The sequence below is a fragment of the Xiphias gladius genome, chromosome 9 (genome assembly GCF_016859285.1).
Source record: "Xiphias gladius isolate SHS-SW01 ecotype Sanya breed wild chromosome 9, ASM1685928v1, whole genome shotgun sequence".
Taxonomy (NCBI): Eukaryota; Metazoa; Chordata; class Actinopteri; order Istiophoriformes; family Xiphiidae; genus Xiphias; species Xiphias gladius.
The window spans coordinates 23,759,661-23,787,070 of record NC_053408.1 but is presented as its reverse complement, the minus strand read 5'-3'; the positions used below and the strand labels follow the sequence as shown (position 1 = coordinate 23,787,070).

General features: G+C 38.7%; 1 protein-coding gene across 2 annotated transcripts in view; it reads right to left on the bottom strand.

The window, feature by feature from the left end:
* mtr (5-methyltetrahydrofolate-homocysteine methyltransferase) overlaps positions 1–27,410 on the bottom strand; it is a 74,383-nt gene that overhangs the window by 27,417 nt on the left and 19,556 nt on the right. The window contains exons 10-21 of one of the 2 annotated variants that reach the window (XM_040135578.1): positions 15,421–15,482; positions 13,031–13,098; positions 12,844–12,923; positions 10,828–10,940; positions 10,540–10,680; positions 8,715–8,900; positions 8,465–8,644; positions 7,803–7,919; positions 7,190–7,330; positions 4,656–4,745; positions 1,576–1,728; positions 330–437 (exon numbers count right to left, since the gene is read on the bottom strand). In XM_040135578.1, coding sequence (XP_039991512.1) covers positions 330–437; positions 1,576–1,728; positions 4,656–4,745; positions 7,190–7,330; positions 7,803–7,919; positions 8,465–8,644; positions 8,715–8,900; positions 10,540–10,680; positions 10,828–10,940; positions 12,844–12,923; positions 13,031–13,098; positions 15,421–15,482 — 1,439 coding nt within the window. Of the gene's footprint in view, positions 1–329; positions 438–1,575; positions 1,729–4,655; positions 4,746–7,189; positions 7,331–7,802; positions 7,920–8,464; positions 8,645–8,714; positions 8,901–10,539; positions 10,681–10,827; positions 10,941–11,719; positions 12,141–12,843; positions 12,924–13,030; positions 13,099–15,420; positions 15,483–27,410 lie in introns of those variants that run through there. The other variant, XM_040135579.1, reaches the window with a different exon arrangement.

The window sequence follows — 27,410 nt, the reverse complement described above, 5'->3', positions numbered from 1 at the left end:
AAGTTGCTCCCATGGCTACAGGGCGCACATTTAGCTGTGAGAGAAACTACTGTTCAAAATCCACACCACTACTGCTTAATTTTCTGCTAAAAACACACCTTTTAAAAATGGGTTTTAATTAATTTGTATAATTTCATATCTTCTGGATTATACTCTTTTATTGTTCTTTGTTTAAGCACTTTGTAAGTTAAGAAAAGTGCTATACATACTTTTCACACAGATCTCCTGCGGAAAGACATCTTTAAATCTTTATGGAAATATCTCAAAAATATCTTAGTATAAGATTTAAAATAATACAATTAATGCAGTAATTTTCAGTTGAGACTGACCATCTCCTCTGTTGACCCTGATGATGCCATCATCTCCTCTCTCTCCTTCTCCATGAAAGGAATCAAATAGCCCACCGCCTTCTTCATAACACGAGCCGACTTGATCACCTGCAAACACACAAGGACTTGTAACTTCAGTGTCTCTTTGGATTTATTACGGTAGTTTTAAAATGCTCTTTGGTTTTATTACAGTAGTTACAAAATGCTGAAATACATCAATGACCACCGTTTTGTTTAATCCAAATCCAAAAAGTTGTATCTGAGATACTTCTGTCTGACAGAGGACAAGCCAATGGAAAGGAACAACCACAGAGAGAAATATATGATTTTAAAGAAATTCGGGGCACCTCAGAAACAAGCAATGTATGATTTGCTGCAGGCTATTGCTGATTGATATTCAATTTATTATAAATATAGTATTTTCAGCTTTCTGTTCCACAGAAAGTCCTTCCTGTTATTGTCTGGAAAGACTTTACTTGGGAAAACGAATCCCCTTAATTTGGGGTGAATCCAGTTACAAAAAGTTAAGAAGTATTATAAAAGACGGGCAGTTAAAATCTGGGAATATAAGATGTGGGCCAGAGTGAACATCCAGGCGTTCAAAAAACGAGCCATGCAACAGTGGAATTTAGCAACCCCTGATATTCCCAATGTCAAAAATGCCCAAGTGAAAAAAATCAACTAACACAATACTGGAAATAACAGCAACACCATATATAATTAGAGCCAGCTTGTTGTCATGACAAATATTATCAGCTGATTATAGCTTATCACAAATATATTGACATAGCACAGACGTGTCTATAAACAAAGTCTCCATTACAGAGTTTCTCCCACTGTGCACACTTACAAGTTTACACCGTTAAATGTCCAACTCACAACATATCTTTGTCACAAGTCCTTAAAAATCAAATCCAAAATGTGTGTTCTATGTGTTTAAAAATGAATATGGACCATTTTGTCATTATTAGGTTTTTCTTAACTCTCATACATGAATATTAGTGTCACTTCAAAACACCCTGTATCAGTTGAACACTTATATAAATCTGTTAAAATCCAGTCTGACATGAAGATCTCTGTTCTATTTATGCCAGTATATTGCAGTATGGTTAATGGTGAAGCAGTCAAGCAGAGGAAAAGAACAAAATAAAACAAACGATCATGGTCCAGGCCATGTTAATGGAAAAAGTGAAAATACCATTGCAAGAAGGACACAGGAAAAATAAATTAATTAGTACCATCATACCTGTGGCAGGAACATCTTTCCAGCTCCAAAGAGATCTCCCACCACCTTCATGCCGTTCATAAGGGGGCCCTCAATGATGTGAAGGGGTCGGGTGTAGCGGTCAACCTGAGCGCGACACTCCTCCACATCCTCCAATACATACTTCTCTATTCCCTGCACAACAACAAAGGTTGGAGGATTACAGAGGAGGCGAGATGAAAACATGACAACAGGTGATACCTTTAATAGGGCTAATTATTTGTTTTTATGAGTTAAAAAAAACAACAAATAGAAATCTGTGTTTACTTTGAATATTAAAAACTTGATGAAAAAATGAGTGAAATTCTGACTTTCAAAATACTTGAATTGTTTAGAGGTAAGTGCATAATAAAACAGATCACTTGCAGATCATTGTTGCTTTTACATTATCATCAGTCAAAATAAAAAATCCTAAAAATTCTGAACAAATTAGCACAGAAGTGTGATTTTAGTGTTGTGCAATAAGGAACAAATAATTCTAAAGTCATTGTTCTTACAGTGGAAACACAAAGCTTTACATTATACTTCAAGTTCACCCAGGTAGATAATTCAATGTGTCGCAGCGATTGTAGGTGTCCCAGACAAACATGTCAAAAAGTGCATCACCAGTGCCGTTAGGAGCATACACCCCTGAATTTTAAGTATAGAAATTAGAATATCTTCAGAAATAAATGCAAAATAACCACTTTTGTATAATTGAACTATTTTGATAAAACGTCAAAGGCTGCACAGAAGAAAATTAAGAAAAAAAAACAAAACTTGCATAATAGGGAAATAACACAGACACAAAATGTACCCCAGGCACAATTATTGGCAGCCTTCACTAATATTTGGTTGAAGAACCTTTGGCAGTAATAACAGCCGCTAAATGTTTCCTGTAGCCATCTAGAAGCTTCTTGCACCTGTCTGCTGGTAGTTTCTGCCAATCTTCCACTGCTGTGTGTTCAAGATCTTTTAACTTTGCAGGAGTCCTTTTTGCAATGATGGTCTGATGATTCAGGTCTCTCCAAAGGTTTCAAATAGGATTTAGGTCAGGACTCATTGCTGGCCAGTTTAAAACACTCCATCTTTTCCTTTTCAACCATTCTTTCCTGCTGCTGGATGTGTGCTTTGGGTCGTTGTACTGCTTCAAAACCCAAGACCTTCGCCTCAAACCTTTTATTCTGACACCGGGTAACACATTTCTCTCTACAATTCCATGGTAATCTTCTGATTTCATTATTCCTTTGATACATTCAATGCCTCCAGTACCATAGGCAGGAAAGCAGCCCCAGAGCATGAAAGAACCTCCGACATGTTTTACTGTAGGTAGGGTGTTCTTTTCCTTATGGGATCATTTTTTTGCCTATAAACACACCGATGCACTGCATTCCCAGAGAGCTCTAATTTGGTTTCATCTGACCATAGAGCATTATCCCAGAAAGACTGTGGCTTACATTGCTTTTTTGTGCCTCTCTTTCAATAGTGGTGTCCTCCCTGGTCTTCAACTGTGGAGCCCTACTAGGTTTAGTCTGTGGCGTATGCTACGAGCTGAAACCAACAGTCCAGATTGCTCCAGGTCAGCCTGAAGCTCTTTAGATGTCCTGAATGGTGCTTTTTCCACAATCTGCATCAACCTTCGCAGACTTCTCTCATTGAGTTTCTTCTTAGCGCCATTTCCTGGAAGCGTCTTAACAGTTTTATGAGTTTGAAACTTCTTGATAACATTACGAACTTATGAAACAGGGATTTCAAGATCTTTGGCAACTGTCTTGTAGCCTTGGGAATTGTTTTTTTGATAATAGCATTTTTGACGCTCTCAGACAGCTCTCTTGTCTTCGCCATTGTGAAAAAGAAACTGGAAATAATTCTTCAATAATATTGAAGATATTCTAAACACTAAAATTCAGGGGTGCCAATAATACCAACCAGTTGCTCACTTAGTTTTGTGAGTGTGTTAGCTCGCTATCAATAAATTCTTACCCAAAATTCCAAGTTCCAATCCTCCAAGCTATCATGTAGTATGTCAATTACATACAACATGACATACAACATGACAGTGATGTCAATGACGTATACAGTATATACAGTGAAAGACTTGCTGATTAGTTTTGATTAACCCCAACCTGTTATCTCTGCTCCGTATAACCTAGCATGAGCACTAACCCCAACCACGGAGGGGGGCACTACAGGGAAACACCATTTTAACAATAGGGAAATATTACTTTAGGGGTAATAGACTTTGACACAAGATTGTTTTGTTTTGTTTTAAACAACGGTGTTTGTCCCGTGTTTATTTGGAAACCATATACTGAACTGTTTTATTTTGTATATACCTAGTATGAAGCTGTGTGCAGCACATGTGCCCAAGACAAATTTATATAATTATAATAATAATATAATGTTTATCTTATCTTATTCCACCTTCCAGTGTGGCTGTTAAGATCAGGTATAAACACTTTTAATTTCCAAAGTGGTCGCATAACACGTCGTGCTACCAACTTCTTTTCTAGTATAATCCAGCCCTTAGTTTGGACCTAGTCTGAGCCTTACACTAGACTTCTCTATTTTATAGCATTTATTCAGAGTAGCTGAAGCAAAGCTATTTGAATGTCATTAATACCACTATGTGGAGGTGTTCTGGAAGAATTTAAACCTGTGTGAAAAATCTCTCACAACTACTAATCTAATTTAATCTAATCTACTTTAAATTCTCATATAAAAGATGGTATGCAAATAATGGCTGACTCCCAACTAATAGCCAGCAGCACAGCCAGCACTAACAAGTACAGGCCAGGCGCTAATAAAAAACCAAACAAAAATAATAATAATAATAATGAGGAGGGTGGAATTACCTGCTACACCAGCTCACTTGCCAAATTCAGTATAATGTACACTTCCATAGCACTTATTCATCAACAGTCATGTCATACTCACCACTCTCCTGAGACTACTCTCTCTTTTTAACGGAAATTACGTTTTCATTCTCTAATTAATTCCAGTCTTTTCTTTACTTTTTTTTATATTAACACACCATCACATCTCAAATCAACACATCTCAAATTCATCATCAGATATTTTACCTTGATTAGAGCGTACTCCAATCTCTCCTCCACACTTCCTTCTCTCCACTCGTCTGTCTGCACCACCTTCTTCCCTCCTTTCACATTGTTCTGTTGATAAGAGTAGTAAAGTCAAAATCTGCTCACAAAACTAAAGCATCATTAGCTTGGTGTACTGTGTACACTGTAACAGTATGACCAGTTGCCGGGGTGCCAGTTAGGTCAGCACCTAACAATATTTTTGTCAGTTTTCTGAATCAATATTTTTAAGTTAGTCAACCGAACACAGGACTGAGCATAATAAAACACCTGACTCATACCTTGAACCCCCCAGGAACACATAGCCATAACCAAAACATACAATATATGCCGACAAACAATGGAACACCACAACAGATATCGCTCAATGTAAATACATTTGTTAATAGTTCAAGTGCAGGCCAAAAAAACAGGGATATCGGTACCTCCCAGTGTATTTCCCCTCCAATATACCCCCCCAAAAAATAATGGTCTTTCCAGTTCCACAATCAGTTCAGTTCAATTCAGCTCAGCTCACTTCTGAATTAATCAGCTCAGTTCAGTTCACTTGTGAAAAGGAAAAAAAAAAAATATATATATATATACACATATATACATGCATATATACATACACATACACATGCATATATATACACTTCTGGAAATAATTAAAAGTCCACTGCAAAATTTCAGTTTCTCTGATCTTACTATTCATGAGTAAAATGAACATTTTTATTTAGTCTATAAACTACTGACAACATTTCTCCCAAATTCCAAATAAAAATATTGTCCTTTAGAACATTTATTTGCAGAAAATTACAAATGGTCAAAATAACAAAAAGAGATGCAGTGTTTTCAGACCTCAAATGATGCAAAGAAAACAAGTTCATGTTCATTTTTAAACAACACAATACAAATCTTTTAACTGAGGAAGAGTTCAGAAATCAATATCTGGTGGAATAACCCTGATTTTCACTCACAGCTTTAATGCGTCTTGGCATGCTCTCCACCAGTCTTTCACATTGCCATTGGTTGACTTTATGCCACTCCTGGTGCAAAAATTAAAGCAGCTCAGCTTTGTTTGATGGCTTGTGACTACACATCTTCCTCTTGATCACATTCAAGAGGTTTTCCATGGGGTTCAGGTCTGGAGATTGGGCTGGCCATGACAGGGTCTTGATCTGGTGGTCCTTCATCCACACCTTGATTGACCTAGCTGCGTGTCATGGAGCATTGTCCAAAACCAATCCTCAGAGTTGGGGAACATTGTCAGAGCAGAAGGAAGCAAGTTTTCTTCCAGGATAACTTTGGACGTGGCTTGATTCATGCGTCCTTCGCAAAGACGCATTAGCCCGATTCCAAACTTACTGAAGCACTCCCAGATCATCACCGATCCTCCACCAGATTTCACAGTGGTTGCGAGACACTGTGGCTCGTAGGCCTCTCCAGGTCTCCGTCTAACCATTAGACGACCAGGTGTTTTCAATTGAAAATTGGAATCATCAGAGAAGATGACCTTACTCCAGTCCTTTATGGTCCAATCTTTATGGTCTTTTGCAAACCTCAGCCTGGCTCTTCTTTGCTTCTCATTGATGAAGGGCTTTTTTCTAGCTTTACACGACTTGAGCCCTACCCCTAGGAGCATGTTTCGAACTGTTTTCGCCGTGCACTTCACCCCAGCTGCCATTTGCAATTCTTTTTATAGGTCATCCTACGGTTGCTGAGTGACATTCAAAAGAGTTGATGGTCATCCCGGTCAGTGGAGAGTTGTTTTCACCCTCTGCCGGTCTGTAGCTTTCCTGTCCTCAATTTCTGCTGCTTGACCTTGTTCTTATGAACAGCGGTCTTAGAAATTTTAAGGATGGAAGCAACCTGATGCTCATTGTATCCCTCTGCCAGTAAAGCCAGAATTGAACCCTTCCTTTCCTCACTCAAAATTTTTCTTTTGGCATGGTCAATAGTTATTTTTGATTCCAATTACTTTTGAGGTACTACTAGCACTGTTTTTGCCATCCGTCCTATTGCAAGAAGATAGTGATGACCAAAGCAGTGGTTTTTATACTTTTCCTTGTTAATAAGATCTGGTTCAGATGATCCATTAATCAGTACCGCATTAAGTAGATTGAGGTGTGTTTTGGTTGGAATTCAACAGGCATTTGAATGGAATGGCTGTTGTACATGTAGAGATAATGATTTCCGAAAAATTTGCACTGGTCTCTTAATTTTTTCCAGACACACACATATATATATATATATATATATACACACACACACACGTATATATATATATATACACAAACAGATACACATACACACATATACATACATGTATATACGTATATATACATACATATACATATATATATATAAATATACATGTATACAGCCTGTTCCCTGATTATTCCATGACAAATTAACCAGATAAAGGGTCTAGAGTTGAAGTGCTGAATTTGCATTTGGTAGCTGTATATGGGAGCTCTCAATATGTGGTCCATACTTACGTACCTAACTGTATGTGTTCATCAGTGTTTGTTTACCTGTGCATAGGCCAGTAGTTTCTCAGTGGCATCGGCATCTCTGTTCCAGATTAGGTTTTCACACAGTAGCAGCAGCTCTTTATCAATATCATCATACACCGGCAGGTTTCCAGCATTCACTATCCCCATATCCATACCGTCCTGGGACAGGGGAGAGTGTGTGAGTGTTATTATTTACAGACAGGCTTCCTACTCTTCTAAAATCTTATAAAATGAGTGTAGTTTTTATATTTGGAGTCATAATTTAATTGTTTTATCCATTTTTCCTATTACTACTAAATTTGCACTCACCAAGTTCATTAAACTGTCTGTTGTAAACAAACAACACATTTTTCAGACACCTACCTGCCTCATCTTTGACCTATCTGTAGTGCACACAGTTTTTCTCTTCATTTCAGGTACACTCACTTTAATTTGACCACCAAATAAAGTGGTTTAAATTAATCTGGATAAACTATTTTCCACCTGATTGTCTGACTACTTCTGTTTCCTGATGGATCAGACTTTGTCACCATGTTCACAGATCTGGGCCATTACTTTAATGAGTACAACTTTAACTCTGTTGACAAAGAGATGTCTAAATGGAAATGGAAAGCTGCATGTCAGTGTTTACCTTGATAGCGTGGTAAAGAAATGCTCCATGCATAGCCTCTCTGATGGCCTCCATTCCTCTGAAGGAGAAGGACAGGTTGGACAGACCTCCACTCACTCTGGCTCTTGGTAAGGTCTCCTGCACACACACAAACACCACATATGATGCAGTCCAGCCCGGATCTTAAATCATGGTGTGATTATTGTTGTCCCAAATGACTGAAGCAGCATTTAAAAAAAAAATAATAATAAAATAAAAAATTACAATATACAATCTTTGTGATACAATGCAATAATTTTATTGCCGGGGGGGAAAAAATTGCAGGTAAGCAACAAAAAGTAGCAACTGTTTAAAGCACAGATTAATAATCATTGGGGAAAAATTCAAATAAGAATAAAATAATTTCAAAAGTTTAAGAGCATTAATTTTTTTTCTATTTTCTAGGTATATAAGACTTAATTTAAATGAGTTCATGAGAATTCCTATTATAGTTGGTATACAGTAATTTGTATATAGTAGTTTGGTAAGGTTGAGTGTAATGCAGAAAACGGTTGTGATTGCTAAAATTTGACCATTTTGTGTGAAGGTACAGGAAGGAATGGAAAAAATTGCAAATTCTTGCAAAATATTGTGGGGATTGGTTGAATTTGCATTAATTCTTCTTGGGAGTGACTTTGCATTACCTTGATAAGCTTAGTAGCCCTGATGAAGTTGACAGCATAGTTGTTGTGTTCCTCCATGCCCGTACCAATGGTGAGGATGTTGGGGTCAAAGATGATGTCATTGGGGTCAAATCCCACTTTGCTGACCAGCAGCTTGTAGGCTCGACTGCAGATCTCAACTTTGCGGTATGTATCTGTGGCCTGGGGAGGATAGAACACTTATCAGTATGTAAGTTTGTGTTTGTGATTGAGTGTGTGTTTCTCTCCTCACCTGTCCCTCTTCATCGAAAGCCATGACCACCACAGCAGCTCCGTAGCGCTTCACAGTGGCAGCTCTGAGTAGGAAATCCTCCTCTCCTTCTTTCAAACTGATACTGTTGACTATACACTTCCCCTGACAGCACTTCAACCCAGCCTCAATCACTGAGAAGTTAGAGGAGTCAATACACAGAGGAACCTGGGGAGCAGAAGGAGAGGCTCAATCTCTTTCTCTGATTTACTGAGCAGGTTAATTCATAAGAGGTTCATATGCTAAAGTAGGCATTTTCAGGAGAATAAAATGTAAATGAACAAGTGAAGGTGATGGATGATGCTGTGAAAGACCAGAGGCCAAAGTGAGGACCAAACAAAATCGTTTACATGTTTCAAAGTTTGAGACTCTGCCACAAGTTTGTAATTTTGTGACTTTGTAAGTCAAAAAAACAAATACCAGTTTTTAACTGGTCTGTCCATCCCCACATTAACTCTGCAGTCATACAGGAAGAAACTTTGGGCTGCCACTAGTGCCTAAAGGGCCTGGGCTCATACTGCTCTAACCAACAAAGAATTTTGATGTCTTCTAAACAAATCCCTGTTGGATATGAGCTTGTGACCCATGGCCTGTCATTACTAACTATCTTTACTGCTTATATAATCAATCAATCATCAATGGAAGGAAAGACACAGTGATCTACATTCTCACGTTCAAATATTCTTCATGGGGGATTCATCCTCAGCTCTATACACTCCATCTTTCTAACACTGTGACTCTGTGGACATTAAAACAACCGTCAGGTTGTCATTTTCATGGCTGCTGAGTTTTTGATATCACATATTAATATTCCAAGCTCCGCTGGATTCAAATTGAGGCTCTGCTATGTAATCACCCATTGCCATGGTGAATCGTAATATAGCAGCTCCACTGATCCTGCCTTTTTTCATTCACCACACACTCACTTAACTCAGAGTGAGCATACTTAGAGTTAACTGAACTACCTCTAATCAGCTGTTCTGGAACCAAAAACTCAAATTTCTATGTCCAGGTTAGTCAACTCAGAGTTAAGGGATAGGCTCAGAGTTTGTCCCAGAGCCATCATTAATGTTATTAGAAAGACCTGTGCATTTCCTACTATGACAAGTCAAAATGTCTGCTAGGAAAAAGGCCTGTTGTCTCCCCTTGACACGTGAAGTTTTATTTGCATCCCATTTAGAGATGGGAAGATCGAGAAAAAAAAAATTACTGAACAATGAGTTCAGAAGATTTTAATACGTGTTCCTGAGGTAAAGAATGAATTATCACCCTTAAATTTCCTAAAAGGTTTATTAAACAAAAACAATAGCAGCCTTTTCAAGGATTACACAGCATCACTGTGGTGTCCCACACAGGAGGTGTAGCATGAACGGCATGTTAGCAAAGCAGCAGCTACACTCCATCTGTCTACACAGGATGCCTTCAGGCACAGCATTGAATGCAGGTCACCTGGGTTTTTGGCTGCGCTCAGAAGCCAATACAAAAGCCCTTTAAAAAGAAGAAAATAGACCATACGCCTAAAAATACGCTTTGGGTCATGTTTCCATGCCTATGAGTAAAACGTAGGCTGTCACACAGTCTATGTAGACAGCTGGATCAATTAAAATAGAAGCGTATGTGTTCCATAAGACATGTGTGAGACAGACGACTGAAAAACTGAAATGCTTTTTGTGTAGACACACCATTATATTCTGGATCTTTTAACTTTGCTTGTGCATAGTTGCACACGTTTGTACATTTAGTAAAATGGCCACAATATCTTCTTGATTAATTGTGTTTGTTAATTTCCACTGCCTTTAAATCCCACCCGTGCAATGTCTGGCTCAGAGGCAATGAAGCTACAAAATCGGGCCATGGCCGTTGGCCCCTCCAGCATCCCCTCATCCATGTTTATGTCCAAAACCTGGGCTCCCATCTCCACCTGGGCTTTAGCAATGCTTAGTGCCTCCTGGAAAACAAAGAGGGAAGCACATACCAAATAAACAGTTAAAAGCAATATTGACTTTCAACTATGCTCAAGATTTGACTGCAATCTCTGAAAATTAAATAAATTAATAAATAAACAAAAAAAAAAATTTCTGAAAGTCCGACTCACCTCATAGTTTCCTGCCATGATCAGCTTGGCAAATTTACGTGACCCAGCCACGTTGCATCGTTCTCCAATGTTTACAAAGTTGGTATAAGGGCCAACCCTGAACGGCTCTAAACCTAGAAATCAAAAACACATTTTATCTCGCTGAAATCCTGTCTTTTGGATAAGAAAGAATTTGAAGAAAGAACAAACTCTCCCGTAGCAGGGCACAGGGGTTTGAGTACCACATTTTAATTTTAAATATAAAAATGTGAGAAAAACTCCAATGTCTAAATGTAGATTTTAATTGGTGTATATGTTTGAAACATGTTTTGAATTTCACCCATTTTTAGTGTGAGTATCAAATAATAGTCGGGGGTGTATCGTGCACCAACAAATAAAGGCCAGTTGTTACTGAACAATGCACTGGGAAAAACATTGAGGGTGTAATTACCTGTACCATGATGGCTCATATGATTAATTCAGTATAATGTACATTTCCACAGTTCCACAGTCTAATTTAATTAGTACACAGCAACAGAGTCATTCATACTCACCACTCTGCTGCTGAGTTCCTCTACAAACATTGTTTTTATTCACAAATCATTTCCAAATCCTTCTCCTTTCCATTTTTTTTTCAAATTGCTGTAAAAACTTTACCATCAATAAACCTCAACATTTCCTGTTCATGTTCCAAATTGAAAGACTGTCAGGAAGGGGAGTGTTTATAGCCTTTGAGCTGCTAGAAGGCTTTTAATATGAAACAACAGAGGAGGAAGTGATGAGTTTTCTTGACAAACACTTTGGATGAGAGTTTATTCCTGACCCTGGAAACAGTAGTTTGACCGAAACAATTAACTCAAGGCAAGCAAGTAATCATCTTAAGGTTTTCATCAGCAGACTTTTGACTCATTACCTTTACTTGAAGATTTGCTGATATGTTTTTCACTGAGTGGACATAGATACTCAGTCATCCAGGTCATGGTATTATGTAAGTACTCTGCGAAGGCAAACGGACTTGCTTGAAGTTCTTGAATATGCTTTGCCTCTCATCCCAACGGCTTCTTCAGGTCTAACTGACTAGTGGGGAGTTCCAGGTATATATCCTCTGGTGAGATCAGCAACACTTGTTAGTCGTTGAGGTCACGAGTCATTGACCCTCCCAGTAATCATATGAGTCGTTAGGATCACACGGGTCACCTTGGGGGTCGTTAGGGTTACAAGTGAGTCCTTGACCTACCCTGCATTCACGTAAGTCGTTTTGGTCACATGAGTCCCAGTGTGGATGGATGTTCATCTGTCTGGGGATTGAATTTAGAACTGCATTGTAGGTGGCTGACAGGTGGTGTCTCAACGACTCACATGAATGCAGGGTGGGTCAACGACTCACTTGGCACCCTAACGACTCTCAAGGTGTTCATCCAGCCACACCTTGACCCATGTGATCCTGACGACTCACATGATGACCAGGAGGGTAAAGTCTCACAAGTGTTGCTGATCTCACGAGGATAAATACCTTGAAGTCCAGTCCCCTTCGCATAGCATTTACAGAATAAGTCTAATGAGGAAGACAGCGAAATGTGGTCAAAAGGTCCAGAAAAAGCTAGTACTAAAAGCATTTGTCAAACTACATTAAACCTAAAGGATCAAAAGCAGGTAAACACCGAGAAGGTGTTAAATTTGCATCAACATCAAGTTGAAACAGGAGGAGGTCAGACACATGGAGGCTTCCAACCAAAAAAATATAACTAAATATAGCTATAAAACCTAAGGTCAGTCTAAAATATAAGCCGGTTTCCAAAAAGAGCCTGGTTCTCTGTAGCTAAGATAAATAAATAATTCACTATTCATAATTCCACGTACTATAATTTGAGGTATGTGACTGACAATACATTATATTCATCATCAACCAGAAAAAAAGGAATTTTACTAGTTTAAAAAGTAAAGTGTCACTGAAAATGATTTTCACATGTATAAGTGACCATCTTTGTATCAAGTTTTACAGCAGCCTTCACAGATGGTAACAGGAGGTTTTAATACCTGAGAGTAGCAAGTAGTCTTGATAAATATCAGCAGCAGGAACTCTTGGCTGGCAGTGTCTAACTGCTTCAGATATGGCTCTGGAAGATATGGAAGGGGAAGGAGAGGAGTCAAAACTATTTTAAATTTTTTCAAAATTGTATGAAATGTAAGATAAACATTTACTTGTCAGAAACATGACAGTAACCTGATATGTCCTGGAGTGGTCCCACAACAGCCTCCCACAATATTCACTAGTCCATCTCTAGCAAATGCCTGTAGACAGAAGTTAATACACAAACATGGCTGTAGCAATGAGGCAGCCAAAGCCACTTTGGGTTACATAGCACATATTTTTCATTTTTCTATTTTTCATTTTGAATTTAACTTTGATTTAACCAGGATGGAATTTTGAGACCAATATCTGTTTTTCGAGAGAATTCTGGCAATGGCATCATAGTTATGCGTCAAAAAACCATCACAGAAACAACACACACAGAAAAGAATAAAGAAAAGAAGCAATAAAAACACATAATGATATCCTTGACTTTAAGTTTACAATCATTCAAAGGGAAGAAGAGTTCAATAATTAGTCAAATATGCTTATTTGCCTTCTTTCTATGAGTGAGATGAGAGGATGGATGTCAATCTCATATCTGTGCATGAAGTACAGCGCTGGAGTCTGGATGGGTTAGCCTAGCTTAGCATAAAGACTGCTTTCAGGCTGACAAGAAACAGCTCAAATATATAAAACAAAAAAACTGTCAGTTTTACATTTCCTTTTGTGTCCGGAATACACAAAAGAGATATGACAAGCTTATTAGGTGTTGGTAGGTGTATGGAACTTTGGACCGAGCCAGGCGAGGTGTTTCCTCCCCCTTCCAGGCTAAGCTTGGCAAACCACATCCTGACTTGAGCTCTACTCATCCAACGCATAGAAAGAAAGCAAAAAAGAGTATTTCCCCAAACTTTAAACAATATCTGTTATTGCTTTGGTGGTGGATTTTCTCTCATGAGAACTAAGTGCTTGCTTTGTTTTATCTGCTTTTTTGGCATTTTGCCTTTAAGTTTGACATTACAGTGACAGGAGGTATAGACAGAGAAGGTGACCTGGAACAAAGCATGCAAGAAGGCTCCCTGGCTTAGTTTTCGATGTTTTAAGACTACCAAGAAAGTCTCTGATTTTCTCAGCACTACATCTTATATTGTAAAATTGGCTAAATATTTCTTAAAATACAACTGGATGTTTTTGCTACAAGCAGCAGACCTCAACAAAAACAAAGCTACATGTTCCCAGGCATGGCAAAGACAGGAAGTTATAAGACAAAATAGTGAAACAGAGCACCTCCTCCTTCCATTAAGTGAATTTTATTGGAGCCAAAGGGCCACAATATCCCCTTTAAATAAACTGTTACTCATCATGATCATCTTGGTCATCATGAAAATGTACAGTTAAGGCCAAGAATTTATTTGACAGTGAAACAATTTTTGAAATTTTGCCTCTGTACACTACCACAATGGATGTGGAAAAAAGAAACATCCAGATGTGACTGAAATGCAGACTTTCACCATTAATTTAGGAGGTTTAATAAAAATATTGCATTACCCATTTAGGAATTGCAGCCATTTTTATACATAGTCCCTCATTTTCAGAGGCTCAAAAGTAATTGGACAATTGACAGTTGATCAGTTTCATGGCCAGACCTGGCATGTTCCCTCGTAATTTCATGACCAATTAAGCAGATAAAAGGTCTGGAGATTATTCCAAGGTTTGAATTTGCATTCCGTAGCTCTTGATATGGGGTGGACGAGGAAAGGAATGGTTCATGATCCAAAGCATACCACATCATCTGTCAAACATGGTGTAGGCAATGTTATGGCAAAGGCATGTATGGCTGCCAGTGGAACTGCTTCACTGGTGTTTATTGATGACTTGACTGCTGATAGAAGTAACAGGATGAATCCTGAAGTGTATGGGGCTATGGGATCTGCTCAGATTCAGCCAAATGCTGCAAAACTGATAGGATGGTGCTTCAAAATTCAGATGGACAATGACTCAAAACAAACTGCAAAAACAACCCAAGAGCTTTTCAAGACAATGAAATGGAATATTCTTCAATGGCCAAGTCAGTCACCTGACCTCAACCCAAGTGAGCATGCTTTTCACTTACTGAACACAAAACTGAAGGCAGAAGGACCCACAAACAAGCAGCAACTGAAGGCCTAGCAAAGCATCTCAAGGGAGGAAACTCATCATCTGGTGATGTCCATGGGTTCCAGACTGCACGCAGCCATTGACTAAAGGATTTCCATGAAAGTATTAAAATTAACTTTATATTTATAATTATGTTGGTTTGTCCAATTGAGCCTCTGAAAATGAGTGACTATTTTTAAAAATGTCTGTAATTCCTAAATGGTTAATGCAATATTTTTGTTAAAACCCCTTGAATTAAAGCTGAAAGTCTTCTCTTCAATCACATCATGATGGCTTTGTTTCAAATCCATTGTGGTCGTGTACAAATTGTGTCACTTTCCAAATACTTGCGGACCTGACTGTATATCTTAACATCAGAATAATAGAATAGAATAGAACAGAACCTTTAAATTGGAGGCTGTTACTTCTGGAGTTTCATCATACCCTCCAAATGTGTTGGGAAGCCCTGCGGTAAAAAATAACATACAGAGACCATGACATCATTACATCATCTTGGAGGATCTGACATATGATGTAACCTAAATTAGACCAAAGGTCACTGTGCTATAGCTGCTTACAAATATCAGCAGAATAATTTCAACTGTGTGAAAATGGTCATTTTTAAGGCTGTATTTTGTGTTGGTGGTAGAACACAGGAACATAGGATTACATTATATTAAAAGCTGTTTCTAAGAACCTGAACACCCAATAAAAAGTCTGAAAAGGTGCCAAAATGTTTATGTGGCATGTACTCATAAATGTTTCAGTCATTAATACATGGAAATATAAAGTAAATGATGCCTTCAATTTGTAGAGGTTTAACATGTGTACCATATTCATGTCAGTTCGACTTTGCATGGAGCCTGGAGTGCTTTCTCATCTCTCTCCTCTCTCCCCTTGTCGCTTTCTGCAGGTATTATTGGCTCTGGAGCAGCAGAGTCTGGATCTGTAACTGCAACAACCTACTGCCCCCAGGATCCTGCTCAACACACACTACTTCAATTATTATTATTATTATTATTAGCCTTATTATGAGCCGTATTATCATAATTATTAATTTTATAAGTCTTATTATTATTATAAATCTTTATGTGGAACCTGCATTGTGCTATTTTCTCTTTCCTCCTGTGCTTCTCCCGTGCCCCACTCTCTTTCTCTCTCAACTCAACCAGTCAAAGCAGACAGCCACTCACCATGAGCCCGGTTCTACCTGTTAAAAGGGAGTTTTTCCTTGCCACTGTCGCCAAGTGCGTGCTCATGGGGTAATGTTGGTCTCTGTCACTATAACTTTAAAGAATAAGGTCTAGTGGGTTTCAGACTAGACAAAGCCACACAAAGTCACTTAAGCTAGTTAAATTCTGTTGAAGAAAGGAGTGAGACCACACTTGTTTCATCATCATCACAATGTATGCAGAAAAATTCTAAGTTAAACAAAAGTGGTGATGTAGTACATAACATCTTATCTTGTCAACCATATAGTAAATCCCCTGGGGAGCTTGTTGATGAAAAAAATTTACTTCAGTGGTGTTAATATTTCCCTTAGAAAAGAATTAGCAAAAGTATACTTTCACTATAGTTAGTGACAGGGTTGTGAAAAGAGAAAAAGGGTAAGGCAATAGAAGGTGCTGATGCTAAGCTGTTTTATGCCTTATTTCAGCTACAATTGATCCAGGTAGTGTGGCATGTTTGATTTATTGTTATTTTCACGTGTGTAACTTAAGTATTACGCGTATTGGTGTTTGTATTCAGGACACAGCGCGGGATGTCCCCAATGAGTTTAATCAGGATTTCTCCAAGACAGCTTGAGTTATATCATTTCTCATTACATTGCCAAGTTTCATGTCTCTAGGTAGTTCCAGGTCACAGCAAATTGAACAAAGGAATAAAATGGAAGATAATGATGAATAGACCATGCCCACATGCACCAATCAATATGGCACCTCAGATTTTGGATAATAGTTGCCCCCAGATCATGTGGACCAATACTGGTGAAATTCTGTCCAGCGGTTTTGGAGTTCACATTTTTAGTATTTATGGAGCCAACCCAGGCTTTGGTAGACCTGTTCCCAAACACAGGCTGAAAATATCTACCGAGATTTTTTATGATTGGACAAATCATTAATGAGGTAAGGCTAATTTCCTTCTAAACCCTGCCTTTGGTAATATTTTTTGGTCGATGGCAGCTATATTTTTGACCTATCTTGACCTATAGAATTGTTTAACTCAGTCCTGCAATGCTGTATAAAAAAATTGGTGTTAATTCAGTCAAAATCTAAAAAGTATGTCACTTTACTCTTTTTCACTTTATGCACATTAGCAAAAATCCATCATGGCGGATGTTTATGGTCCAAAATGCTTTTTTAGTAGAGCACATTGAGCTGAACTTGTGTGCCGGACTTACGGTGTTTTGGGGCCATAATTACAGTGCCACCATCTGGCCTTTTTGCGCATGTTTCTTGGGAAGCACTTGCACATCATTTTCGGTTATTGGGCCAAGTTCCATTTTTCTACCTCATTCCAGCTCACAGTTATTTGAGTGGCAGCATAAAACAACAAAAAATAAAAATAAAAAATTTATAGCAGCAAGCAGCAATTTGCAGGTTCTAACCTTTGTGCACTTGTGACAGCCCCGGAGCCTTGGTTCTGTGTACTGTGTGTGTGTCTCTCTAAGGTCCTTGGCTGAGTGGAGATGAGTTGCCATCATGTTAACTGGGAACAACTGGCCAGTTACTTAAGCTTGCCTGCCCAGACGGCAGGCGCAGCCTCTTCACCCTTCACCAAGCTCTGCGCGCTCCTTTCTTTTATGTTACCTTATTTTGTTTTACACTGACAACACATACCTCACATTAGCTACTGCCTTCATGCACTTTCATACAACAGGATCCTGACTCCCACACCTTTTAGGGTATGGCGGTTAGAGCTTCCTTTTTCCCTTTTCCCAAAACTGCTCAGGACAAAATTGACTTGAGGGGAGTTGTATAGCTACTTTCACGATTGGGTAGTCAGATAGTAGGGTACCTCTGTTTGGAGGCTGTGTGTGCCTTTATGTGCAGTAATTGGCCTTAAATTATTGGTGTCTTTTGTTCTCCTGTGCAGTTGTGATAATTTGTAGTATAGATGAGATGTAAACGAATTTATAGAGGCACCAGTTAAAGGACCTTCTAGATGAGTGCACAAAGGATCAGTGGGTTAAAATAGTTGATTATTACAATGTTGATGTTGGTGTTGAAAGAATTTAAGAGACAATGAAGGCAAATCTGAAATTTAATCTGTTAAAGATAAAACTGTTGGGTGCTACAGAAGCTGTTCCTGTCTCAGAGGGCATCAAGAGCTCACCTCCGTTGTAAATAACGAGTCCTGGTACTGGTGCTTTTGAACAGCAGAAAGAGTTGTTTTAGTTGAGCATGAAATTAGAGTGTGAAAGGGAAGTCGCAGTGGAAAAGATGCACAGTTGTTGGAGAGGCTGGTGAGTTCAAACCACAGGTGTTTAGCCAAGACCTGAAGTTTTACTTGCCTTTCATCATTGAAGGTTTTGTTTCCTTGGTAGGAAGTGATGAGAAAGTGTATGTAAAAATATTTCGGACAATGGTGCTTTTAATTCATTCAATTTTGCATCAGCCTATCTCAGCATAAAATTCATTTTTTTATGATTTATTTCAGGGTGCAGTGGCGGTGGGCATGCGGATCTGCCCATGGATGGTGTTGCGATGATTTGGGATAATGATATACAATCCTGGTTGAAATTATAGGCACCCCCGAATTTTAGGTACAGAAATTAGAATATCTTCAGAAATAAATACAAATTAACCAATTTTGTATAATAAAAATATTTTCACAAAAAGTCCAAGTATACTGCACAAAGGAAAATTAAAAAAACAAAACTGGTATAATCATAAAATAATACAAACACAAATTGTATCCAAGACACAATTATTGGCACCCTTCACTAATATTTGGTTGCATAACCGTGGCAACAATGATAGCCTGTAAACATTTATTGTAGCCGTCTAGAAGCTTCTTTCACTTTTCTCCTGGTAGTTTCTGCCAATCTTACATTGCTATGCGTTAAAGCTGTTTTAGGTTTGAAAGAGTCCTTCTTGCAATGGCACATTCTGGCTCTCTCCAAAGGTTTCCAATGGGATTAAGGTCAGGACTCATTGCTGGCCAATTTAAAACACACCATCTTTTCCTTTTCAACCATTCTTTCGTGCTGCTGGATGTGTGCTTTGGGTTGTTGTCCTGCTGAAAGACACAAAACCTTCACCTAAAACCGTCTATTTTGACACTAGGTAACAAATTTCACTCTAAAATGCCTTAGTAATCTTCTGATTTCAAAATTATTTTGATACATTCAATGCTTCCAGTAACAGAGGCATTAAAACAGCCCCCCAGCATGATAGAATCTCCACCATGGTTTTCTGTAGGTAGGGTGTTCCTTTCCTCATGGCCTTCATTTTGTCGCCTATAAACAAACTAATGCACTGCATCGCCAAACAACTCTACTTTGGTTTCATCTGACCATAGAACATTATCCCAAAAAGACTGCAGCTTATCTATGGAAGTTTTTGCAAATATTAGTCTTGCCTTTTGTGCCTTTCTTTCAATAGTGGTGTCCTCCTTGACCTGCGCCCTTGGAACCCTACTCGGTTTAGTGTGCGGCATATGGTACGGGCTGTAACCACCACTCCAGATTGCTCCAGGTCAGCCTAAAGCTCTTTAGATGTCTTGCGTGGTGTTTTTTCCACAATCCGCATCAACCGTCGCAGACTTCTCTCATTGATTTCTTCTTAGCACCAAGTCCTTGAAGTGTCTACAGTTTTATGACTGTGAAACTTCTCAATAACATTGCGAACTGGCAATCACCAAGATATTTGGCGATTGCCTTGTAGCTTTTGGAATTATGTTTTTTTTATAATAGCATTTCTGATTCTCTCGGACAGCTCTCTTATCTTCGCCATTATGAAAAAGACACTGGAAACAATCAGGCCCTTTTTATGTAGTAAAACCATTATTCATTGATTAATTCAAGTGAACACTGAAGATTAAACACAGGCCAGTCTTATTTGTATTTTATTTTGTTTGAAAATTAATTTAAATTAATCAAAAAGGTGCCCATAATTTTGTGATGTGAAAATTTTCTGTCTGTATTTTGTATTTCACTATATGAAAGCATTTTTTTGGTGTTGTTTTACAAACTTTGGACATTTTATTAAATATTCTGATCATATAAAATTGGTTAATTTGCCTTTATTTCAGAATATATTCTAAATTCTGTACTTAAAATGCAAGGGTGCCAATAATTTCAACCATGACTGTAGCGGGAGATCGATTGTGGGCTAACGTTACACCTCCTGCTATCATTGTTCAAGCACCCCTGGTTATTAGTGAGCCTGACAAGAATGAAACACAGTTTCCAGTAGTGTTTAGGGCATACACTGTGACGCGCACAATGAAATGTCCACAGTTAGATGAGACAAATTCCCCTGAAAATAATGACACTTCACTTCCTGATATTCCTTGGTCTGTTTCTCACAGTGAGTTGGTGAAGAAGCAGCATGCCTCATGGTTCTGCTGCAGATGGATCAACCTTCTGGTGAGGTGAAAAACCATGCTCAGTGCTATTTCATTCAGAATAATGTGTTGATGAGAAAGTGGGTGCCTCAGCGGGATCATTTTGTTGGTGAACCTATTTACCAAGTTGTTGTGCCTTCCTGGTTTCATAGTTTGGTTTATTCAGATTTCCCAGAATTCGTCTGGCCAATTAGGTGTCCAGAAAACATATGACAGCATCTTAAGGTATTTCCTTTGGCCCCAGCTGAAATAGGGACATTTCTGCTTCCATAAAATCAGCTAAAGCGTGTCAGCTAACCAGAAAGCCTAATCAGAGCCTCAAGCCTGCTCCACTGTGTCCAATACCAGCTATAGGTCAGCCTTTTAACATCACATTATTGACTGTCTAGGACCACTGCCTCCATCTAAATTGGGTGCTAGTTACCTGCTAACAGTGATGTGTCAGAGCATAAGGTACATGGCTGCGTACCCCTTGCATACAATTACAGCCAGGTCTGTGGTGTGTGCATTGTCACAGTCTCTTCCTATCTGTGTTCCCAGTCATTCAGTCTGATCAGGGGTCAAACTTTCGTCTCATTCGTTTGCACAGATTATAAAGCAACTGCGCATTGATCACAATCAGACATCTGCTTATCATACAAAGAGCCAAGACGAATTGGAGCGTTTTCATCAAACGCTTAACTCAATGTTGCATGCATACTGTACCCAAATGAACAGAGGCTGGGAAGAGGGTTTACCCTGGTTGTTGTTAGCTGCCAGGGAGGTGCTCCAGGAGAGCACGGACTTTAACCCTAACGGCCTTGTGTTTAGCCGTACCATAGGGGTCCCTTGGCACTTTTGCAGGACATCCGGAAAGAGCCACAACCATCACAAAACCTTATTGAGTATGTGAATGGCTTTAGGTATAGGCTGTATAAAGCCCAGGAAGTGGCCAGGGACAGGTTGGCATCTGCACGGGTCAAGAGGAAAAAACTTCATGATCACCAGGTTGAGAATCATGTTTTCCACCCAGGAGATCAGGTACTTGCTCTGTTACCCATTAATACCTCTCCATTTCAGGCTAGGTTCTGTGGTCCATATTCAGTTGTGAAGAAAGTGTCAGATCAGAACTATGAGATAGCTACTGCCAATCATAGATCATCTACTCAGCTTTGTCATGTTACGTTGTTAATTTGTTAAAACGATACTATTCCTGTGTACATCAGTCAGCCAATCAGGAAGCACAGGTATCCGGTGGACTTCTAGCTTGCTTGTCTGTGTCTGTGTCCCCCTCATGCTATGGCAGGGCAAGGGGAGAGGACTTGTCAGGCCCCTATGAAACTGTACTTTATGGTCGTCTTAAAAACCTGTAGTTTCTGCTGATTCTGGATGGCTTGTTGAGCCATTTGGAGATGTCCAAGCATAGTCAATTAATTGACTTGATTAAGCAATAGCCATGTCTGTTTGATGATACACCTGCTCGCACACATTTGGTTGAGCACAATATAGATTTTGGGGATTTTAAACCTATTAAGCACAGGTTTTATCGTGTTCTCCCGTAAAAAGGTCTTGGTGCTGAGGTTAAATATATGCATGGTAATGGTATCACAGAGCCTTGCATCGCCTTGCCTGCTTTTGCCAAAGTCCAATAACACTCCCAGATTTTGCAAGGAGGGTGAGTTAAGGTGAATAATTTGACAAAAACCAATTCTTTTCCGCTTCGCTGGATAGAAGATTGCATTGACTAAGTGGGGTTGCTAAGTTTGTGAGCAAGTTTGACCTACTGAAGGGATACTGGCAGGTCCAGTATGGTGTGATTGCTACATTGCTGCAAACTCCCATCATCTCCGTTTTTGTTTTCTTCAAAAGTTTTTATATATCAATTGTCCATGAAGCTTGGAAACTGTGGGATTTAATAGTGGTTGAAAGAGTTTCAGGGATGGCAGTTAGAGTGTGGATGCTGTCACGCACTCTAGCTCTCAACATTACAAAATTTCACACAATACACACCCATTTGGTTTAATCATTTTCATGACGACTTCCCATTCATTTTCTATGGGAAAATTTTCACAGCTTTTCACGACTTGCTCAAATTGCTACATTAGGTCACTGCACAGTATTCCCGATCGAACCACACATTTTGATGTATAATTTGCTTGGGTTTTCTCAAAACAGCGGGATGAGTTTACGTGCCACAATTTTGTACGGAAAAAGAGTAATAAAAACAACCAGAAATTGCATTCCCTGAAGAAAATGCAGTGTGAATGCTGAAAGCTGAAGGAAATTGCTGAAGCAATGCTGAAAAAAGCTGAAATGATGAAACAAGACATGGGAGATGAAAGCTGATATAAATTGGAAGCTGAAAGCTGAAAACCTAGTTGATATTAACTTAAATGTATTGCTTTGAAAACCTGGAAGCTGAAATGTAAAACTGGAGCAAGTAGATGAAGTCCATTAGCTCAAGAAGCTGAGAGCTGAAACATGTTGCTGAAAGGCAAATGATATACTACCAAAGCCAGAAGTAGAGGTAAAATGCCTTAAAACTGTGAAAGAAGAAATTCTTTGTATTAATATGAAACAGATGAACTGCACCCTGAAACAGCTGAAGGTTTGAATTTCTTAACACTTAAAATGGAAAGATGGTAAATGGACTGCACTTATATAGCACTTTTCTAGTCTTATCGACCGCTCAAAGCGATTTACACTACGGCTACTTTCACCTATTCACATACACATTCATACAGCGTTTTTTTCTATACATACTGCGAGTTTCCACACACACACACACACACACACACACACACACACACACACACACACAGACGATACATCGGGAGCAAATTGGGGTTCAGTATCTTGCCCAGGGAAACTTTAACATGCATACTGGAGAAGCCAGGGATCGAACCACCGATTTTCTGCTCTACCTCCTGAGCCACAGCTGCCCCCATATAGGAAATAGGTCTCAGTTATGTGTGTGTGTTTGTATGAGTTTGTATGTGTTGAGGTAGAAACAGCTTAATGTTATTGTTAGGCAAAACTAGTGATAACAGGAGGAGAGGCCCACTGAGGTACCACTCAAACAAAAACTATAAAAACAGAAACTATACTTGATACCGTTGAAATTTCTTCACAGTCAGCATCAGGAGACTTTTGTAGATAATGTGAAAAATGGCTGAGATGTCGCAGTTATGAAAATGCCCACAATTGTGTTTTTGCTCAAGAGTTAACATTGGAGTGTTTGGAGCAGTTGAGGGCTCCTCTTGTGCTCAAAGGCTGACAATTCAAGAGCCGTAAGTCCTATTGCTTAAATAGTCACACTACGTCAAAGAGCACAAATTTGTCTATAATTTGAGGTATAAATTCTGTGTGAGAAATGAGAGATGTGGGAGCTACAAGAGCTGAAGTACAAAAATCTTAGAAAACCAGAACAGCTGAGACCTTCTTCCATAGACCACCATGATAAACTAAACAATGGTCAGAAATAAGCATATGTACAGTACTTGTGCAGCAATCCCACCAATAATAAAGAAAATGGCAGAGCAGGATAATGCTGATTCAGCATTCACACTTACTAGAACATCTGCATTTTCTGAAGAAAAAGCATTACTGCTGTATCCGCTGCTGTTGATTGCGGTGATTGATGTGTGAAAAAAGACATTATCATGGTCAAAGGAAAGGACATGAACGTATAGGGAAAATATAAGGATAAAAGTATTAGTTAAATAAAACATCAATAACTGGCCACACAGTGATGGTATTGCCACAACTTTTGACTATGTGAAGCTTTTCACCAGTAGTCAGCTGTCTGTCAAGTTTCAATTCTGCAGCCAGTTTTTGAGATATTCGTGATTTTATGCACTCCTCGTTAACAATTTAATAAATCATATCAGCAATCTGTTTAAAAGCTAATATGGCCGGTCATGTCTGACATTTTTAAAAGTAGAACCATGTTTCTAGCCATCACTATGTGCCAGTAGTAGCGATTTGTATTAAACGATTTTTTATTACTATAACGCCCTATTGTGGTCTTGTTCATTGTCTCAGTCTGTATAATTGAGTAAAATTTGGTTGCAATTCCATGAAGCATTTAAGAGTTATAGCAGATTGAATAACTTGATCACACCCACAAAAGTTTGTTAGCCAATCATGGACAAGTGATACATGATAAATCAAACATATGGGCAGTGTTTGGTGTCATCCAAACAATGGTATGTACCAAGTTTGGTGAGTGTTGGATGAAAGATTTACAAGTTTTCAAAAGTATGTCTTGCAAAAAATTCACAGTGGCGAAAAAAAGTTTTACGACGCAATTGGGTTTGGCTTATATAAATCTCTTTAGCCTCATCCACTGACTCCATAGACAGAATTTTTGAAGTACGCCTCACGGTTGCCAATCTTTGGCCAAAACTTTTTGCAATATTTATTAGCTCATTTCTCACTACATGTATGTGCTATCACTACTATTTTTGAGTATGTGAAGCAGTTAAATATGGGGAAGCTGTACCCCAACTTTCAGTGTTGTAGCTTTAATACAGAGGAAATCATTCAGCTGTTTAAAAACTATTTTTTCTAAATTTTACTCAGAAAAGGCAGGTTGGAGATTGGTCTGTAGTTAAAGATGACACCAATCTAAATTGTGTTTTTTAAGCAGTGGTTTAATTAAAGTCGTTTTAAAAGCTGTAAGAAAGGTGCCTGTGAATAGCAAGTGATTAATTTTTATTCAAACTTCCTTTGCAAAAGAGTTAAAAACAAAGTGATGGGAATGGGATCAAAGGCACAGGTAGAGGATTTTAACTCACAAACGACTTTCTTGATCAATTCCAAGTTCACTGATGTAAAGAAGTGCATAGTGCATTTGAATTTTGGACCAATACTTTGTGGTAGATTGTCCAGCCTTTTCTGAATAATATTCATTCTAATTGCCAAGATCTTATTCCTAAAATAGGCAGAAAATTCATTGCATTTAGTAGTGCACAGGTAATCTGGGTATTAGTTACGACCAGGGTTTATGAGACTATCAACAGTTGAAAATAAAACCCTTGGATTATTAGAATTCCTATTTATAAGTTCAGAGAAATAAGATGGCCTAGTGTATCTGACCGCTGAATTGTATTTTTTTAGGAGTTCTTTTAAAATGGTGGACCTGAAGTTTCTCCGTTCAGTTTCTTTTGAGTTGGCTGATATTATGTTTTCTCTATGGTGATTTTTGTTTTTGAAGAATTTTTTTGTACCTGACTGGGGCAATATGAGCCAGATGATTGTAGTTTTGTATTTAAATTATCCATTAGATCATCAACAGATGCAGGGAGAGTTGGCAAAGCCGTGGGCCTATTATTTATATGCAATATAAAATTTTCTGCCATTTCAGATGTAAGAAATCATCTTTTTACAGTGTGTCTAGAATTACCATGCAGCCTATCAGGAGAGACAGTGAATTCAATTAAGTAAAGATCAGAAAGAACCACATCCAAAACTGATGAAATGTCACCAGTCCCCGTGGAATGACATGGTCTAAGATATGACCCCAGCTATGAGTTGGTTCATAACCATGTTGCACGAAGCTCACATCTTCCAATAGATCTTAAAAGTCATTCGCTTTTTTGTCTGTCTTATTGTCAATGTGTTAATTAAAGTCTCCAAAAATTATTATATTGTCATAATTAGAGCTGATGATAGATAAAAGAATAAAGAGAAATCAGACAAGAAATTTGGCCAATATTTCGGTGGTCTATAGACAGTAACTGCAAGAATGGGTACCTGACATTCCAATATGACAGCATGATACTTAAATTAACTAAAAACATCAGAAGAAATATCCCTTGGCCTCAGAATATCAGTACCTATGGCAGCTGTCCCTTCACCTCTCTTCCCCTTGTCAAACGGAATAGGAGAAATTGTAATTTTGCAGGGCAGTTTTAATAAGAGTAGCAGATTTGTCTGTGTTTAGCCAGGTTTCAGTTAAAAATAGGCAGTCAAACTGACGCTCTAAAATAAGATCATTTATTAAAGTTTTATTGATGAGCTACCTGATACTTAAAAGTGCCATTCGAGGATTTACTGTCCTTTTTATACTGTAAGTAGTTGGCAACAACCCATTGATGCAGGGATGCATAAAATTTGGTCCACTGTGAATTAGGAGTTTAGATCTTTTAGGAATCTGAGAATTTGTCAAATTAGATTTTAAAAATGGCATCTTTAGTTACATGGACTGGAATCTTGGCTATATTGCAGGATGAGTTTACAGGTTCAAAATTAATTGTTGACCTATTATGAAAAGAACTGTCAGGAATAGGGGAATGTGTCAAAGGCACTTTTCAATCAGTACCTACGTAGACAATTACTTTGGCAATGTCCGGTTGATTAGCAAGAATCTCAATAGCTTTGTTTTCTGTATCTTGGACTGTGGAACCTGGGACACAACAAGTAATTGCAGAGTTTATCTTAACATTCCTGATGATGGAGTCACCTATGACCAGGGTTTTGACCTGACGTGGGTGTTGTTTTGTGGACTTGGACCTAGTCACCCTGGAGGTAGAGTGCTGCTGTTGTGTACGGGGACAAGAAGCGCTGCTTGACTGGCTGTGGACTGGCTCCACACCGACAGTGGACAGATGTTGCTCCAGCTTCCCCAGCACATCAAACCTGTTACTCAGCTGGACAGACCCCAGTGGTGCTGGGCCAGGGGTCCTCCTCTTGGAATGATTTGACGGTCAGCAGCTCTGGCTCCGTGATTACAGCGTGGTGGTGTAGCTGAAAATGCAGGAGACTTCTGCGGCCAGCAAGTTCAGGAGTCACTCATCCTCTTGGATCTGGTAGAGATTGGAGATCCAACCTTTGAGCTCAG